The following is a 20,658-nucleotide window of genomic DNA, read 5'->3' as shown; positions in this document are numbered from 1 at the left end:
CCATCCTAACTGGCCCCCTAGGACCATACCCCCACCTGTCCCCTGACTGCCCCAACCCTTATCCACCCCCCCCCACCCCCAGACAGACCCCTGGGACTCCTATGCCCCATCCAACCACTCCCCACCCCCTGACAGCCCCTCCCCCAGAACTCCCGACCCATCTAAACCCCTCTGCTCCCTGTCCCCTGACTGCTCCGATCCCTCTCCCCACCCCTGCGCCCTGACAGCCCCACCCCCCAGAACTCCCAACCCCTCCCCCCCCTTGTCCCCTGAGTGCCCCCTCCTGGGACCCCTGCTCCTAACTGCCCTCCACAACCCCACCCCCTATTTATGTACAGGCGTGACTACCTGCCCTTTCCTGGTTACTATACGCGGCCAGTCCGCATCCACATCCAGTAGTTAAAAAAAAAAAAAACTAATAATTTAAATTGGAATTTCATCCATTAATAAGTATTTATTATATAATTAAAACCATTCTATTGAAGGACAGATATTAAATAACACTAAATATGTTAATGTTCAAAACAATATTAAAAATTTGAAAATTTAGAGCATGGAAACCAAAATAGCTAAAATTTAGTTTTGGCAAGATACACGGAATGGAAACTCCGGGATCTTTACCTGTCACTGAATATAGCCATCATACCAATAGTGGAATATAAAACAAGTCTACATATACTCTCCTTAAAATTTTTACTTCTGTCCATTCCCAATAATTGTAACAAATCATTATTCCCTTCACTCCACTTGCCACGCGCCCCAAGCACAAAACCAAAGAAGTGGATATTTTTACCTCCCGTTAAGTTTTTAATTTCTTCCTCTAACTCAAGATAATAAGCCACCTTCTCACTGTGGGCTTGTTCCAAACTTCCGGCATTATCCTCCCATCGCACTGTAACATCAACCACCACTGCTGTATCTCCTTTTATAAATATAATATCCGGCTCTCTTAACTCATCCTTACTATTTCTCAAATGGGGCTCTATTATTGCCTTCCACCCTAATTTACCAACCTTATCTACAGCTGCAGACACTACTCTATTATGCCTTTTTATCCTAGCATTCTTAGTCTTATAACATTGTCCTGAGATATGGGGAACAGTCTCCCGCACTTTACCGCACCATCTACAAAGAGCATTCACACCTCCTCTTCCTCTTGCTAATGTCTCCCTAGTAGGATAAATATTTGCCCTAAGCTGCAATGCTGCGATATACGCTGACGATTTAACTTTACTAGAGTTTCTAAAAATCGAATTACTAATTAAATCATTTTTAAAATATTTTATCCCTATTCCCTGACATCTCAGTTCCGACCATCTTAAAAATTCCTCTTCCCTCCATTTCTTGGGATGAGATGTTACTGCACTAAATAACAATATTTTATCCACAAGATTTTCTCCTGCATATAGATAAGATAGGTCCATCCAATCATCTCTCGAGACAATATGTCTCCTCCATTTACGAATTAACATATTTGGGATTTGCACACTAAACTTAGTGAGAGCTAAACCACCATCCCTACCTCTAGAATAAAATATCCCATCCGTGGTACACTGAGGTAAATGTAAAATCTCTTTAACTATTTTTCTAACTAACACATCAAGATCATCTAAAAGATTAAAAGGGGGTTCTATTAAAAGAAGATTATAAAATAGCTTCGGTAAGATGTATGTCTGTAAAATTAATATTTTTTGGGCCGGTTTTAATGGGGCCTTAATTAAATTCTCACTCCAATCTTTCAATTTTTCTTTAAGTACCGGTCCCCCTACACCTATCCAGGGATCTATTCTAGCTCCTAAATATTTTTCAAAATCCCCTGGTTGAATATGTTCAATCTCCTCTGACCCTATCTGCCAATTATCCTTAGGATTAACTACATAGGTTTTATGTTTAGTTAAAATACGAAAGCCTTTCGTTTTCTTCACATTAACAGAGAGATTAGTATTTTTACAAAACTCCTCTAAGATACCCAAATTTTTGATCATTCCTTTATATGAGCTACTTAAAATTGCCACATCATCGGCAAAAGCCAATGACGTGACACTATTACCCTTAACATAAAAACCACTTCCTTCTACTTCTAATCTAGTTAAAAGGGGATCCATAGCAATATTAAACAAAATTGGGGACAACGGGTCACCCTGCTTGACCCCCTTCCTAATTAAAATAGACTCAGTAGCTTCATCCCCCACCCATACCCTAGTTGTGCAATTATCATAAAGGTCCCTAATAATATCTATAAAATGTTCATCTATACCAAATCTTCTCAACCCGGCTATTATATGTCCGTGTCCCACAGAATCAAATGCTTTAGCCAGATCTACAAACACTATTGCAATTTCATTCCCATTTCGTTTAGCCCCTTTAATCAAATTATCTAATATAGCAATATTTTCCTCACACCCAGGGGCGGATATAAACCCTTTTTGTCTACTACATATCTTAACTGTTTCCACCAGTCTTTTTGCTAATATTTTGGTATAGATTCTAATCCAAACTGACCCAATTGTCAATGGTCTCCAAGATGTTAACTTCTTCATTTCCTCCTCATCTTGTGTCTTTGGTATTAAAATCGTTCTATTTTTCTTAAATTCATCTGGTACCTGTCCATTTAGAAACCATATATTAAAAATTTTTGTAAGTATTAAGGAGTCTAAATTAAAAATATCCCACAAATTGCTCACTTTTACTTTATCTGGGCCAGGAGCACTATCTTTTCTTATTTCTCTTAAAGCTATTCTAATCTCATCCACAGAGATCGGACTCATTAATATATCATTATCCGCATTCTCTGTGGATGATGGCCACCCTATCATATTACCATGTCCAATTGTTCCCAAAATATTTACATAGTATTCCTCAATTTCTTTCATAGGGATAGCACACTTAGCCTTATCTGGCTCTCCCATTATAATGCGAGTCAATCTTCTTCTATCCTTATCAAATAATTGTTGATAGAATTTATACTTAGCTTTCTTTGTAGCATATCTCCTACTTGCATTAAATTGCTTCCTTCTCCCCTCCTTTCTCATCTTCCCTTTTCCTTTATTCCTCAACTCTATTTGACTTTCATTTCTAGGGTCCTTTCCCTCTACTAATGAATAACATAATTTTTCCAACATTGCCCATCCGAGAGCTTTTGTTAAATCCTCCTTTAATAATCCTTCAATTTCCCCTAAACTATTTATTATTTCTCTTCCCTCCCTACTTTGTTTTCCCCGTTTACATATTTTCTCCACTAAATCCACTTCTGGATATCCTTTTAGTGGGAAAATCCTCTCTCTTGGGGGCGGAATTTCTAATATATTTACTCTAATATCCTCTACCTCAGTCACTTCCTCCCTATCTCCTGTTACCACTAACTTCTTCTTTGCTAATTCTCGTCTTTTATCTGATATTTGTTTATTCGTTTTGGTCCTCATCTCGCTCTCAATACATTTATTTATATTCCTTTTCCCAATATATTTCCTTTCCAACTGTATAAGCTGCGCAACCTCATCTTTGGTCCATATACGAGATCTAATCGATCCCTCTTTGATCTCACCTTTAGCAGCCATATCTTCTTTTCTTTGCTCATTCCTCACAGCAGGGTGTCTATGTCTACAGTGTTGGCTCAATCCAGATCTAGTATGAAAACCAAGCCCACAGACCGAGCACGTATGGCTCTTCATTGGGGTATCCACCTTCTTGGGTATGCACTTGGGGTAGTGGCAAGCTATATTACGATATTGAGAAGATTTTCCACATTTACTACATACAACTCGTATGGCTTTACTTTTATGAACCACATTAATGTGTTTGGCCCATTTACCAAATGTTGGTAATATCTGGGGACATATTGGACAATTAAAACTATCAACGGGATACTCTAAATAAAAAACCTCATCCTTCCACGAACTACTTTCTAATATATTTATATTACTACCAGTACTGTTAAGATCCTTATTACGATCCCTATTAAAATCAGTACTTGGTCTAAAACTATTTAATAAACTAGACCCATTAACTAAATGAGCATTAAGATATCCCGATTCCCTAACATATGGATCATCAAATGTACTTAAATACTTAAAATCTGGATTAAAACTGTCCATAGTTAAATCATTAAAAGTGTCCCTTGTAAAAACCATCGGTAAGATAGATAAAATCTCCTCACCACGATCATCACAAATATTCTCCTCTACCTCCTCTCCATGCTCCACTGGGAGGACTTGATTCTCACTCTCATTCTCATGAGACTTCATTATAGTCCACACCATTTTATCCATTGGTCCAGCGACCCTGATCACACCCCTAATATATTTAACACTGTCGGCCGGGGCATCAAAGCCAACAGCGGGGGCGTTATTAACCCGGTCCAGCGCCAATCCGGTATAAAAATATAAATTACTTTTTTCCATAGCTAAAAGATTTTCCCTTTCCAGGGGGAAACTAACCCTTTCCAGGGGGAAACTAACCCTTTCCAGGGGGAAACTAACCCGTACCTGGGGGAAACTTACCCTTTCCAGGGGGAAACTAACCCATGCCTGGGGGAGGCTACCCTTACCAGGGGGAATCTAACCCTTACCAGGGGGAGTCAACCCGTACCTGGGGGAGGCTACCCTTACCAGGGGGGGCATCCATGTGGCACCATATGGGGCTGCCCAACCCCGTCCCACACCCCACTGAATGTGGGATGTGGGTTCGTCCTCCGCAATCCGCCTGGCTATCCAAGCCAGTTACCGACTCTCACCACGAGGAGGTAGCGGTTGGACTTGCAATCCAGAGGCTTTCCTCAAAGAGGGGTCCCAAACAGCATAATGTCGAGCTCTAACGGGCGTGTGAGAAAAGGCTCAGATCTTGGTAGGGGTTGCCCCTATTGACCGGGCTCACGCCCACCCCCATCTCACCGATAACCCATTCTCTCACTACCCTCAGGCAATGTTTCCGTCCAAGCCCGACAGCTGAGAGGGTCCAGAGACGCATGGAGAGCCATTAAGAGAGCCTCCCTGTTCCTTGTCCCCTAACTGCCCCTCCTGAGACCCCCCTCAACTGCCCCCCCAGGACCCTACCCCCTACCTGTACCCTGACTGCCCAAAACCTTCTCCACACCCCCACGCCCAGAAAGCCGACCCCCCCCCGCTGCCTGTCTCTTGACTGCCCCCTCCAGAACCTCCCTGCCCCTTCTCTGACCCCCTGGCCCCTTACCCTGCTGCTCAGACCAGCGTGCCGGGGAGGAGCTCCAGACTGCTGGTGCGAACTGCCGGCTGGTGATCTGCGAATGCAGGGAGGGAGGAAGGAAGGAAGTGATCTCAGCTGCAGGGGAGAGGAGGAGGGGCTCTCTCTGGCTGTCGGAGCCCCATGTAAGTGGCACCCTCCGGCCGCCTGCCCTGTCAGCAGCGCGCGCTCTGCATGTGGGGGAATTCCGGACATTTACAGATTTCCCGCGGACGCTATTTTTAACTCTAAAAGCCGGACATGTCCAGGGAATCCGGACGAATAGTAACCCTAAGTAACACCTCACTTAAAGTCGTCCTGGTTAATGTTGTTTCGTTGTTACATTGCTGATCGATTAGGGAACATGCTCGTTTAAAGTTGTGCAATGCTCCCTTATAACGTTTTTTGGCAGCCGCCTGCTTTGTCCACTGCTTGCAGGAAGAGCAGCCTGTTGCAGCTAGCTGGTAGGGACTTGGAACCAGGGTGGACCAGCAACCCCCCCATCAGCTCCCTGCTCCCCTAAGTTCCCTGTGCAGCAGCTGCCCAGCAGGCTACCAATTGCTGGCAGTTCAGCTGTCCCTCCTCCCACTGTCATGTGCTGCTCCTGCCCTCTGCCTTGGAGCTGCTCCCGGGAGCCTCCTGCTTGCTGTGCAGGGGAGGGGGGAAGGGAGGGCTAATGTCAGGGTGTCTCCCTCCCCCCTATTCTTGATCCCCCGCTTACCCCTTCTCCATATAGAGCAGGGGGGAGACACAACAGGGCTCAGGACAGAGAGAGCTGGCCGCAGCTGCTTCCTGATCTCAACTTCCTGATCTTTTTAAAGGCAATGTACATAGAGTGTGGTGTCCATATACTTAAAGGGGCAATGCACATCTCTATGTCTCCCACACACACAGGATGTATGTCTCTGTCTGCCATGCTATCTCCTCTCCCTCCATTTGTGCTGCCTTGTAGAATGAGGCTACATTAACAACAATGAGGTAACCCCTGAGGGCTCAGCTGATTGCTAGTTCTTCATTTAGCAGTAAGGCATTCCCTGGGAAATATCCCACCCTCTGACTTCATCACCTCAACCAAGCTTCACAATCATCATTGCTGTGTACAGTATTAAATAGTTTGTGTAAAACTTATACTATGTGTGTGTGTATATATGTGTGTGTGTGTGTGTGTGTGTATATATATATATATATTTATTTCACCAGACAAAAAGCTATCTATCTATCTATCTATCTATCTATCTATCTATCTATCTATCTATCTATCTATCTATCTATCTATCTATCTATCTATCTATCTATCTATCTATCTATCTATCTATCTATCTATATATATAGTTTTTTGTCTGGTGAAATAAATTTCCCTGAAATCCAACCCCCCATTTACATTAATTCTTATGGGGAAATTGTATTCGCTTAACATTGTTTCGCTTTAAGTTGCATTTTTCAGCTACATAACCACAACGTTAAGTGAGGCATTACTGTACTTTAAAAAAATGGGAAGGGCTGTTAAACCTTACGCATCAGGCTTTAAACCAGTGGTCACCAACCAGTTGATCGCGGGGGGGAGGGGGCAGGGTTCTCCCTCCGCATGCTGCTCCTGCCTGCGAGCACTGCCCCGTAGCTCCCATTGGCCAGGAATGGGGAGCTGTGGGGGCGATGCTTGCAGAGAGGGACAGTGTGTGGAGCCATGTGCTGCCCGCCCCCTCCCAGGGGCCACAGGGGTGTGTTGGCCCCTTCCGGGAATGGTGTGGGGCCGGAGTAGGCAGGGAGCCTACCTTAGCCTCACTGCACCACTGACCGGGAGCCGCCAGAGGTAAGTGTTGCCCAGCGGGAGGCCGCACCCCCAGCCCTGAGCCCCCTTCTGGAGCCAGCACCCCGAACCCCCTCCTGCACCCCAAGCCCCAGCCCCCCTCCTAGAGCCAGTACCCCACACCCTCCTGCACCCCAACACTCTGCCCCAGCCCTGACCCCTGCTCCCAGAGCCAGTACCCTGTACTCCCTCCTGCACCCAAATTCCCTCCCAGAGCCCACCCCCCGCACTGCCTCCTGCACCCCAACACCCTGCCCCAGCCCGGAGCTCCTTCCTGCACCCAAACTTCCTCCCAGAGCTTGCACCCCTCAACCCCTCCTGCACCCCAACCCTCTTCCCCAGGCTCAGCCCAGAGCCCCCTTCCACACTACAACCCCCTTGGCCCCAGCCCAGAGCACACATCCCCTCCTAAACCCCAACCACTTACCCCAGCCCAGTGAAAGTGAGTGAGGATGGGGGAGAGCGAGTGACGGGGGTGGAAGGGGGGCCTTTGGGGAAGGGGTGGGACCTCGGGGAAGGGGTGGGGTAAATCCTGGGTTGCCCTTAAATTCAGAAAGTGATCTTGGGCATAAAAAGGTTGGAGACCACTGGTTTAAACCATTCTCTAGCTGTTAGGGGTTAGAAATTGACAAAATGATTTAAAAATTTCAAATTCCTAGTCACACAGCTGCAGCAGAACTTGAAACTGCGGAAAGAGGGGAACTTGGAATTGACTGAAATTGTCTCATTCACCTTATGTTGGAGTATTGCGTTCTCCAAAGAGCGATTATACATCCCATATGCACTGCTATAACTAGTTGCACTAGGTGGGATAAAGCTGGAATTTTAACTCTTGAATTTTCTAGTTTTGTGTTTATAAGTCAGAAATGTTGTTGGGATTTTTCTTCTTAAAAAGTTAAAACAACTCATGTAGTGCAGAGGATTAACTACTTTGGCATGGCCACACAAAAAATTAGATGTTAATCTGGTTATTGAAATTCACCTTTGTGATCTTACTAAAATAATTATTTTTCATGTAGTAAGTAATTACTTTGTTTACTTATTTTCAGGAGTTCTCACCACTCATTCAAGGTTTGGCTCTCTTCCTAAAGTTGCATGTAAGTATAAACCTCGTATTAGTTCAACTTACCAGAATCTAGTTCATGAAGTGCGTCAGTTATCCTAGCAAAAATCCAAAGCAACTCCACTGAAGCGAGCTGAGTCATTCCAGATTTACCTCAGTGAACTTTCTCTGTATTTATATTGGTGTAATTTGAGATCAGAAGACGTCCCTATATGGCAATCTAATATTCACAAATTAATTATTTCTCTAGCATAAATAGTAAGACTTTCAAATTCATTTTAGTCAGTAACTTCCTCTCATTTTTACTTCCCAACAGCACAGCTAGAACTATAATAGATATCTACTAAACATTTCTTTCAATATTTTTTTCAATCAGAAATAACTTCACCACTCAGCCTGAATAAGTTTTAATTATCTCCAATGTAAATAAAGTGGCTATTCTGAGAAATAGGATTGTTTAATCTACCATATCTTTTCACCCACAAATTGTGTAGACTGTTATCAGGTGAAAAGTGTCAGTCCTCTGCACTCTGAATTCGCATGACAGGCTCTGCAAAATTTCTGTATGTAGCATTCATGTAAAACCCTGCAAGATTGCAGAAGTTCTTGATAATTATCCTCTGAGACTCCAGTAGTCCAAGATGGTAAAACAGTCAGAAGCTTTAAGAAATAATAGGAGACTGGTTTAAATTGGTTTTAACTTGCAGTAATGGTCTGCCAGCAGTAATTATTTTTATGTGGTGAAAGTCATCATAAAAGGACACTATCAATTTAAAATCACACTACAGTATGATTTTTTTACTTAATGTTATTAAAAGTAATACGTAAGAGTACTGTAACTGAAAGATTAAAAAGCGACAAAGAGTCCTGTGGCACCTTATAGACTAACAGACGTATTGGAGCATAAGCTTTCGTGGGTGAATACCCACTTTGTCGGATGCATGGGGTGTTCACTCATAAAGTGGGTATTCACCCATGAAAGCTTATGCTCCAACACGTCTGTTAGTCTCTAAGGTGCCACAGGACTCTTTGTCGCTTTTTACAGATCCAGACTAACACGGCTACCCCTCTGAAAGATTAAAGAAATACAGATTTTCTGTATTTTTAGTTTACCTTCTTCAGTTGACAACAGTTTGTATATAATCAGCTTCTCCTGTTGTGTGGGGGTCTTCCACGCTACAACAGGGAAGAAAGAAACATTTATAATCACATTTTCTTTTTTAAACCACAAACATTTGCAGGAGACTTGGTCAGGTTTGTACTTGAAATTACTTCTCTCTTTTGGCAATGACTATATTTCCAGCTGATAGTGTCCATTTAAATTTCTGATGACTCTTTGGCTTATGTAACTTTTCAGCATTATTGAAACATTTACAGGTCCAACTGTCTAATGTATCATTTTAACAGGAATATCCTGTGGCAGTGAAATCTGCCTTAAGAACTTTGCCAAAGCATACCTACCCCCACGCTTCCTGATTTGAAGGTCATAATTCATGTGTCTCATTTGTCCCTTTCATGCTATCTTAATATCTTTTTTCCTGGTCTCTGTGTATGCACAATTAAAGGAAACCTGCAATTTTATGTGACGGATTTTGAAATCTGTGTAATCAGAAATATAAATCGCTATTTTTAAAAAGTCAGTAAAATAAAAATGAATAAATGGCAGTAAAACAGGAAGTTGTCATCGCGCCGCTTTGCACACATAGATTCAGATACTACTCACAATGACTTTAACAGCAATAGGAACAGGATCAGGCCTACAATTTGTGATAAAGGAAGTGCTGCTTCAAACACATAAATGAATGAGACAAAACTATCAGGTGTTTAAGGCAAGTTCTATTTTATTTTTTGTGACTTGAACAATACTACTACACACATTCTTCTAATAAGTAATAATTGCTACTTTGAAGGGACCTCTACATATTTCTGGTTCTGAGATGTATCCTTCCTGAGCTTGTGCGATTGAGCTTTGGGAATCTTCAAGAAAAATAGGGCTAATTGGGACTGCACAAGCATCATGTTAGAGCACAGAATTCTAGAAGTGAAGTTCCCAACTACCTCATTTGTTGCTTTCTATGGCTGGTTGTGGATATACAGACTTTCACTTTGTACTGAGAAAACTTTCCACCAAGAATATTTGGTTGTAGTTTTGGTTTGTTTTTTGGATTGGTAATTTCATGTAGTTTCTGCAAAGTGACTGTCTCTGACTTGGTTCTGGGACATCATGTCAAGGTCAGAGCCAAAAAAACCTGAGTTAAGTGGTGTATTTAATGTCCCCCTCGCAGGTTAAATGCACAGACTTGCTGCCTGATGTGCTTTGATGATAACCTGGATCATAGTTTAGCTTGCCGGCCTTTTATGTGTTAGTTCTAAAAGAACAGATACATTCTGCTCTATGCCTTCCTTTTGATAGAGGCCCAATGAACCATACTCTGGTCAGGGAGAGGGCAATTATTGATTTGAAGTTTCCCCTAAAGTTTTCAAACAGAAGCCTTTGTTCCTAGGCTTTGCATCTTGATCCTGCTTCAGATTGGTAAAATATTGTGTATCTGGTCTTGTGGCTGTTTCAGTGCCAAAAGGCTTACACTGGGCTTGTCTATGCTACAGCGGCACAGCTGTGGCTGTAGACATTTTCTACAGCAATGGAACAGGTTTTTCCCTTGCTGTAGTTAGTCTACCTTCTGAGACGTGGGAGCTATGTCGAGGGAAGAATTCTTGCGTTGACCTAGTTGCATCTATACTGGGGGTTAAGTCAATCCAACTATGCCCTGTAAGTCCCAGGACATTACAGAGACATGGTGGGTAAGGTAATATCTTTTATTGCAGCAACTTCTATTGGTGAGAGAGACAAATTTTCAAGCCACAGAGGCCAGGTCTACACTACAGATCTATATTGGTACAACTACGTCACTCAAAGCGTGTCATTATAGCCACTTAACCCCCCATGTAGACAGTGTTATGTCGGTGAGAGAGCTTCGCCCGTTGACATAGCTACCACCTCTTGGGGGAAGTGGATTAACCACGCTGTTCGGAGGAGCTCTTCTGTCGGCATTGGAGTGTCTTCACTAAAGCACTACACTGGCACAGCTGCACCAGTGCAGCACTGTATGCGAAGACAAACCCAGAGATCTTCCTCAGGTCTGGGGAGGAAACTTCCAACATCACTGCAAAATGCAAGGTGGAACAGATTGTTTAGCATAAGTAGTGAGCACATATTATAGGGGACCATTCAAGGTAGAGTGGCCCATTAACACCTCTGCAGTCATAGGACAAAAAGATGGGGTTAGTGAGCTACAGATTGTTGTAATAAGCCATAAATCCAGTGTCTCTGTTTACTCCATGATTTTTAAATGTCTAGCAGAGTAATGAATTTAAGCTCCCAGGCTCATCTTTTGAAAGTGTTGTACAGGTTTCCTTTGAGGATGAGGACTGAGAAGTCAGATATAAAGCAATTGCTTTGTGAAAAGTGTTCACTCACAGGTGATAAGGTATTTTGTCTTTTATCATTTTCCTGTGAGTTCATTTGAGAGTGTAGTGACTGTCTGGTTTCACCCACATAGTTGTTGTTGGGGCATTTAGTGCACTGGATGAGGTTTAACACCTTGTGATAGAATCATAGAATCATAGAATATCAGAGTTGGAAGGGACCTCAAGAGGTCATCTAGTCCAACCCCCTGCTCAAAGCAGGACCAATTCCCAGCTAAATCATCCCAGCCAGGGCTTTGTCAAGCCGGGCCTTAAAAACCTCCAAGGAAGGAGACTCCACCACCTCCCTAGGTAACGCATTCCAGTGTTTCACCACCCTCCTAGTGAAATAGTTTTTCCCGATATCCAACCTGGACCTCCCCCACTGCAACTTGAGACCATTGCTCCTTGTTCTGTTGTCTGCCACCGAGAACAGCCGAGCGCCATCCTCTTTGGAACCCCCCTTCAGGTAGTTGAAGGCTGCTATCAAATCCCCCCTCATTCTTCTCTTCTGGAGACTAAACAATCCCAGTTCCCTCAGCCTCTCCTCATAAGTCGTGTGCTCCAGACCCCTAATCATTTTTGTTGCCCTCCGCTGGACTCTTTCCAATTTTTCCACATCCTTCTTGTAGTGTGGGGCCCAAAACTGGACACAGTATTCCAGATGAGGCCTCACCAATGTCGAATAAAGGGGAACGATCACGTCCCTCGATCTGCTGGCAATGCCCCTACTTATACAGCCCAAAATGCCGTTAGCCGTCTTGGCAACAAGAGCACACTGTTGACTCATATCCAGCTTCTCGTCCACTGTGACCCCTAGGTCCTTTTCTGCAGAACTGCTACCTAGCCATTCGGTCCCTAATCTGTAGCAGTGCATGGGATTCTTCCGTCCTAAGTGCAGGACTCTGCACTTGTCCTTGTTGAACCTCATCAGGTTTTTTTCGGCCCAATCTTCTAATTTGTCTAGGTCCCTCTGTATCCGATCCCTACCCTCTAGTGTATCTACCACGCCTCCTAGTTTAGTGTCATCTGCAAACTTGCTGAGAGTGCAGTCCACACCATCCTCCAGATCATTAATAAAGATATTAAACAAAACCGGCCCCAGGACCGACCCTTGGGGCACTCCGCTTGAAACCGGCTGCCAACTAGACATGGAGCCATTGATCACTACCCGTTGAGCCCGACGATCTAGCCAGCTTTCTATCCACCTTACAGTCCATTCATCCAGCCCATACTTCTTTAACTTGGCGGATAGGCATGTATAGGATCCGTGAATCTTGAAAGGTGTGTTGTGGGGAGTGTTGATCATTGTAGCAGTGGGGATAGTCTACAGGTCTTGCATCTGTTTGTCTGGGAGGGTCTGGTGCTCCTTTGAGTTTGCGCGCGCTGGTCTGTGGGGAGATTGCTTCTGTTGAGCTTGGAGACATTGGGGGGTTGTTTGAAGGCTAGAAGAGGGGGTTCAGGAAAGATTTCTTTCAGGATGGGGTCCCCATCAAGTATGGGTTTTAATTGTTTGATGATGTCCTATATGGATTCCAGTATGGGGTGGTAGGTGAGCCAGCTGGTTTGACCAGCACAGTTCCCTCCGTGCTGAAGACAGTCTCAATACAAGGGAAGCCTCAAGCTAAGCTCCTGCTGGGGAAAGCTCCCCTCAGATCTAGGGTTTGTTGGACTCAACGATTGTGGAAGCATCTATTCTGTTTTCCTTTGCCCTGAAGCAAAGTGGTAATGTGAGGCACAGCTCAGTGAGAGCTTCCATGATAGAGAGCTCAGTGCTGTCACATGAAGCATGAGAGCATAGTAGAGATCTGACTTTTAAGGTAATTCTTGGTCTTCCAGTATCACTGACCTCTTGGACTTTGATTCTCTCTTTCCTTTGGAGATGGTGCAAGTCCCTTGGTTTCAGCACACTTCTGTGTTCTGCACAGTGCACATTCTTTGTTGCAGAGATCTGGTGGAGTCCTCTTTTAAATCCAGAGGATGTAACTGGATCTTCTGGTCGAGAGCCTTGATTCTGGGTCTTTTCATCTTTCTCCTGGTACTGTTTGGGAGAGGATAGGAGGCTCACTGTAACGGTTCCCTTGATAATGGCATTTTGGATTCCGGTGAGTTCACATTCTCTTCTTCAGGTGTCACAAATTTTTTTCCTCGGTGACCTGCTTGGTAGTGTGGGATAGTGTTATGTAGATTCCTTTCTGTTGTCCCCAGTTAATCCATGGATAATTTTTCCATATTGGCAGGGACCTCCTGTAACTTTTTAACAGTCAAGCAACTGTAGGAGGCCAGTCTGACATGTCTCTTCCTCTAATTCTCTCTCCAAAGAAGTGTAAGATGCAGTCACTACTTTGCAAAAGCAGTTTCTAAAAACTATTTTCCTTATCTCTTATGGTCTGTAAAGTCTGTAGAACTAGGCAAAAGAAACACTTGCAGGTAAACCCCTGCCTTGGTCTCCCCATTACTCAAGCATTCTGGTCAGTGTCCTTTCAGTGTTCCAGGTCCCCTTTGCTGGGCCTCACTTCTCCAGTTTATGCTTTCTTCTCCAAATCCTGGAGTCTCTCACCTCTGAGTCAGTTTTCTTCAACGTGGACTAGTTCTGCAGTCAACAGGTACCCAGTCCCTTTTGTTCCTTTCTTTGTCTATCTTTGTTTTTAAAGGGCTGTACCAACACCACCTTTGTCTCCTGTCCTGGGGAAATTCCATTCCTTCAAACCCTAGCCCTTGGAAGGGAAGTTGAAGAAAACTGCTTTTCTGTAGGATGCAGTTACTCCTTTTTTCTGCCCAGGCAAGATCTTTTCAGGTGTTGATGGTTTTTAACAACCAACCTATTCCTAGGAAAATGCCCCAGTGCCTGCCCCCTACCCCGTAGCACAGTAAAAGGCAGCTGTAAGACATAAGGATACACACAGTTCATAAATCAAACTGGAATTTCTAAGTTGTACAGTGATTCCCCAGATCATCAAAGCATATCTTCTAGAAAGGCACCCTGTCTTGATTGAAGACCTCAAGAGACAGAGAATCCATCACTTCCTTTGCTATCTTGTTTCAGTGATTAATCACTCTAACTGTTAAAATTGTCTAATTTCTAATGTGAATTTGTTGGGCTTCAACTTCCAGCCATTTGCTTTTGCTATGTTTTTCTCTTAGATTAAAGAGCCCTTTGATACCTATTAGGCTCTCCCTATGAAAGTACTTATACCCTGGAATTCAGTCCACACTCAGTCTTCTTCTTGATAAACTAAACAGATTGAATTCTTAGTCCCTTACCATAAGGTTTTTTTTCTAATCCTTGAATAATGTGTGTGTCTTTTCTTCACCCTCTACAATTTTTCAACATCCTTTAAAAAATGTGGGCACCAGCACTGGAAGCAGTATTCTAGTATCAGTGTTAGCAGTGCCATGTATAGAGGTAAAAATCACCTCCCTATTCCTACTTGCTACTCCACTGTTTATATATCCAAGGAACACTTTAGCCCTTCTTGACAGAGCATTCTACTGGGAGTTCATGTTTAGTTACTTGTCTACTGTGACCCCTAAATCCTTTTCAGATACATTCCCCCATTGTGTTGTTCCTAGTTGTGCATCTCTTGCTCCTAAATGAATAACTTTGCATTTGGCTGTACTAAAACATGTTTTGAATGGCTCCATGTAACCAAACTATCCAGATCACTCTGTATGACTGCCCTGTATCCTCCTTATTTACTATTCCTCCAATCTTTGTGTCATCTGCAAATTTTATCAGCAGTGATTTTATATTTACTTCCAGATCATTGACGAATATTTTGAATAAAGCTGGCTCTGTTCCCTGAGGAACACCACTAGAAATATCCCATTCTATGATGACAACTATTTTTTTGCATCCGACGAAGTGGGCATTCACCCACGAAAGCTTATGCTCCAATACATCTGTTAGTCTTAAAGGTGCCACAGGACTCTCTGTTGCTTTTTACAGATCCAGACTAACATGGCTACCCCTCTGATACTTAACTATTTTTTTGAGATCTATCAGTTAGCCAGTTCTTAACTGATGTAAAATGTTCTTTATTGATGCTGTATAGTGCTTTGGATATTGCTTGGTACTAAAGCAAACGTTTTACTCAAGTACAAGTATATTCCATCTAAGCATTTATCTTTATCAATCAAACTTGTAATCTCATTAAAAAAATGAAATCAGATTTGTTTGATAAGATCAGTCGTCCATAAAACAGTGTTGATTGGCATTCATTTTATTACTGCCCTTTAATTATGTATTGATTGAATCCCATATCACCTTTTTCCGTTATTTTGCCCGGAATTGATATCAGTCTTACTGACCTATTGATACCAGATCACCCTGCTTGCCCACTTTGCTAATGTTGTGCCACTGTTAGCTCTTCCAGTCTTTGGGAATTTCCCTAGTATTCCAAAATTCATTAGAAAGGATCTCTCTAGATCCAGCCCGCCAGCCATTTTAATGCAGTCCTTGAGCTCCCACTGGGGAGCGGGATCTGAGGCTTGCCCTGCTCCGGTGCTCCAGCCAGGGAGCAGGGTCGGAGGCTGCTTCACCCTGCTCCCCGAAGCAGTAGCATGGCCTCCCTCTGGCTCCTACGCATAGGGGCAGCCAGGGTGTGCCGCCCTGCATGATGTCCCCACCCCAAGCACCACCCCCGCAGCTCCCATTGGCCGGGAACCGCGGCCAATGGGAGTTGCAAGGGTCGTGCCCGTGGATGGGGCAGCGTGCAGAGCCATCTGGCCGCGCCTCTACATAGGAGCCGGAGAAGGGACATGCCACTGCTTCTGAGAGCCACTTGAGGTAAGTGACGCCCGGAGCCTGCACCCCTGAGCCTCCCCCCGCACCTCTGCCCCAGCCCTGATCCCCCTTCTGCCCTCCAAACCCCTCGATCCCAGCCCGGAGCACCCTCCTGCACACCAAACCCCTCATCTACAGCCCCACCCCAGAGCCCGCACCCCCAGCCAGAGCCTGCACCCCCTCCTATACCCCAACCTCCTGCCTGAGCCCTGATCCCCTTCCCACCCTCTGAACCCCTCGGTTCCAGCCCAGAGCACCTCCTACATCCCAAACTCCTCATCCCCAGCACCACCCCAGAGCCTGCACCCCCAGCCAGAGCCCATACCTTCCCCCTGCACCCAGCCCAGAGCCTCTCCTGTACCCTGAACTCTTCATTTCTAGCCTGCACCCCCAACCAGAGCCCTCCACCCCTCCGGCAACCCAGCCCCAATGTTGTGAGCATTCATGGCCTGCCATACAATTTCTATTCCCAGATATGGCCCTTGGGCCAAAAAGTTTGCTCACCCCTGGAATGAGGGGTGTGTTGAGCATGTTTGGTGGTTGTCTTGGACATGCCCAAAAGAGCCTTCTGAACATCAATAGAGGAGTGAAAAAACCTGTAATTATTTGAAAAGAATTTTTAATCAATACAGGGCATATTATTTAAAGGATGCTCTATGGACAACTGATTTTTTTAAGTCCGTTTAAAAATAATGTAAGTTGTGTCCCTTTAATATATTGAGAGCTGTTTTGGAGCGTCACTTGTAATATATATTGAAATACAAAAATGTCTTATTTTGTTACTGTTCTTAAAACTCAAGTCAGGTAATGAAAAATAAATAAAGGCTCCAATGTTAACCAACTCATCCATGTTCTACATAGATTGTATCGTATACACTTAAAATTGCTATGCAACACATTTAAAAAGTAGGCAGGGGATAAAAGAACTTTAGGTTTTTATTTATGGATTTTGAGTGTTAAATGTTAATAACTTTGTATATGTTCTGATTTACCTAGTTTTCTTTTAAAAGGGGTTATGGAGAAAGAAATATAAATGCATATTCTTGACTATATATGAAGTGCTTGAAGAAACAGTTCCTTAAGAAATACTACTTTAGCTAGGCAAGTTCTGGGTCATTGAGGTTTCCCTTTAATAAACTATAGCCTGTCCCTTTTTAAAAAAATAGCATTAAATTAAGTGAATAGACAGACACCACCTCTGCCTTAATGACATATTGCCAGTCAGATTCTTTTATTAAATTCAAAGTGATATTCTTGACTGTGAAGTAGGGCTGTTCACAACTTGAAATTACTTTTCTTTGAGTTTTTGTTCCAATGTGGAACAATTGTATTTATTTATTTTAATTTTGGAATTTTCTACAATTTCCAAATTTCCTATGGAGAGTCTAAATTTTGTTATAAAAAAGTCTGTTTCTACATATTCTGAATGAAATTGATGAGGCTCTCTGAGCTACTCAGCTGGAAACCTTATAGCTTAGCTCTAGTCAAAGTTTCCAGGGTTGCCAGGTTTACTGTTGTGCAACAGGGAACCCAAAGTGTTGAGAGCCCTAGTTTGAGACCCTTGGGAATCTTGGTCCAGAGATCTTTGATTGTCATCCTTCTCTCCTCTCAACTGCCACATCTGATGGTTGCCTGCTTGTCCCAGACACTTCATTATGACTTTGTTCAGCTGTCACCTTACTCTTTTAGTACCTTCTCTGGACAGGAGTACCAAAGAAATATTAAAGATGCTGCCTTTTTTGTTCTTTAAATCACAACTGAAGACTAACTTATTTTCATTTGATACTAAGGCACTGTGTACTACATTTTTTAATGACTACTTTTATTGTAAAGTATATTGATGTTATGGTGCAGAGTATGTCAGAGTTGCTCTTTTCTTTACATACAAGTTGCCGGTATATGTGGATATATTGCTGGAAAGATTTCTTACATGTCGGCCTGCCAGAGGAAATTTGAGAGACTGGAGAATTCCCCAATAGGAGAGAATTTACGACGAAGGCACAGAGATCTTCCAGATAAGTAAGACTTCAATTTTTTCACTTTCTTTAAGTTCTTAAACTTTTTTTTTTTTTCTTGTAAGAAGTTCATAGAAAGATCAGGGCTGCATTTGCAACTTGCGGTGATCTTGAAAGCTGAATTTTTCCTTCCCTTCCAGCAACTTGTTACCTCCAGGAAACTCATTCTTTGTGAATTCACAAAGCAGCGGCATCAACTGAAAATTATAGTTTGAGCTCTGTTATGTACAACTGAGTATTTTGTCGAGTCAAGCAAGGTTTTTTTTTTTTTTTTTTTAAAGCAAAAATGTACTAGAGTGTACACTAAGGCTTTGGTTTCCTGTGGGATTTACTCACAATAATGTTACACAAGTTTTCTCTTGATAGTTTAGAAGACAACTAAAATAAAATAGCCTCACTTGTTGGAAGTTTTCCAGTAGTTTAGTTTGACTGATGGTGAAGTAGAAAGAGGGCGGAAATAATAATAAAAGGAAAGAGATCAGTAAACAATATTAGCTGAGGAAGACGTATGGTGGACAAACTTACTACTTTCCTTTGTTCACAACTTTAAAATCTATAATAGTGGAGAAACATGACACCATTATACTGTATTTATGAAAAACTCATCAAGTTCTTTAAAATATTTCCTGTTTTGTTTCAGAAATGTTTTCCCACTTGATACGGTTTTTAATAACATTAGTTTTGTAATCTCTGACCTATATAAATCTTTATATTAGTTTATATAATTCACTGCTCAGAAAATGTTATTTGGATAGCAGTGAGCAGTAGTCCAGTTTATGTAATGGTTACTGTTACATAGACAGACAGACATATTTTTTAAAACCTTTTAACAAGGACTTGAATTAATCTCTTAACTGCTTTCCAAACTAGGATTTTTGAAAGCTTTGTGTGCTGAACATGATTTTATACTGAAAGAATTGAACTTACTGCACTAAATTCGATTGTGTTGGATAACATGACCCTAAATATTTAGTTCTCTTTAAACTCCATGTTCTAATCTCAGTTGGGGGTGATCATTCAAAACTAAATCTTTTACAAGTAAGAAATTATAGTGGCTCATATCTTTGTCAAGAGTGGGTAAAGAATTGAAACTGTAAAAACTTGTTTAAACGAACAAAAGATTTAGGTGTCTTGATGATGCAGTAGGTTAATAGCTCATTCTTTTGCTTCCATAAAATGGGTTTACATTGTTTTAGGTTATGAATGAGAATGTTGTGGCTCTGTCTGGCAGACAGTAATTAGCAGTAATTTGTACAAACTGCAGTATTGTTCACATACACTGCCCTGCTTTGAAGCCAGTGATATCAACCATTTCACTTTCATGCTAACTAAATTCATACAAAACAAATGGCTTTAAAAACATTTTGGTTTGCAATTAGTAAGACCTAGGCAAATAAAGGATTTTTATTTCTTTAAAATTGTCCTTTATATGCCATTGTACACTCATAGATGAGGCAAGACAGGTGCAACCACCTACGGGCATAGAATGCATTGTAAAGGGACAAATAACAAGATAATTCAAGATATTGCCAATGTGGAACTGAACAGGATAGAACTGACGAGAAATTATGTCAAGTAAAAATTACATAAAGAACCACCAGAACCCAGAGAGAACAAATGCACAGCATTCATTAATCTGTTTAAGAGATGGGCAAAACAAGCAGATATAGCTGATATATTAAAAAAATTAAAAAAGAGAAGAATGCATAATATGAGTTTATACAGGTGGCTTACTTTATTAAATATCACTTTCAGAGAAGACAGGAACCAACAAAGCTACCTGTATTTGAAAATTTTACACAAGGGCTTGACGTTTCAGCAGTCAAGATTCTTTAGAATCATCACTGTTTTTAAACGACAAACAGCATAAAGCTGTTAAGTGCAGACTGTAAATATGAAATAACAGCAAAAGAATGGGATGAGATAATACAGATAATTGTTGGTCCTAATACTAACAAAATAGTGCAAGTTTAATATTATTTAGTTTACAGAATGTATGTTTCTCCATTTCTGTATAATAAAATATATAATATTGTCCTAGATAGCTGTATGAAATGCAAATAGCCAGGCCCTCTTTCATGCACATAAAATGTGACTGCTGGATGGTAAAAAAAAAACAACACAACCCCCCGTCCCCTACCCTTTGAAAACCGTCCTGAAGGAAATAATAATAATAAAACTAGAGAGAGAACTTGAACAGGACTTAGACTTTGGGAGTTGGGCTGTTTGTAAAGATTCAATTTGGGAATAACAAAGCTACTCCTGTTTTTGCTGTTTAGAGTAAAAAAAAGAAAAGCAATCTTAAATTTGTTGTTTCAGGCAACAC

General features: G+C 42.2%; 1 protein-coding gene across 1 annotated transcript in view; it reads left to right on the top strand.

Moving 5' to 3' along the window:
• OCIAD1 (OCIA domain containing 1) overlaps positions 1-20,658 on the top strand; it is a 38,508-nt gene that overhangs the window by 7,618 nt on the left and 10,232 nt on the right. Inside the window, exons 4-5 of the mRNA XM_005299073.4 lie at positions 8,053-8,100; positions 18,207-18,336. Coding sequence (XP_005299130.1) covers positions 8,053-8,100; positions 18,207-18,336 — 178 coding nt within the window. The remainder of the gene's footprint in view (positions 1-8,052; positions 8,101-18,206; positions 18,337-20,658) is intronic.

Source organism: Chrysemys picta, chromosome 5 (assembly GCF_011386835.1).
Source record: "Chrysemys picta bellii isolate R12L10 chromosome 5, ASM1138683v2, whole genome shotgun sequence".
NCBI lineage: Eukaryota > Metazoa > Chordata > Testudines > Emydidae > Chrysemys > Chrysemys picta.
This window is presented reverse-complemented; position numbering and strand designations above follow the sequence as displayed.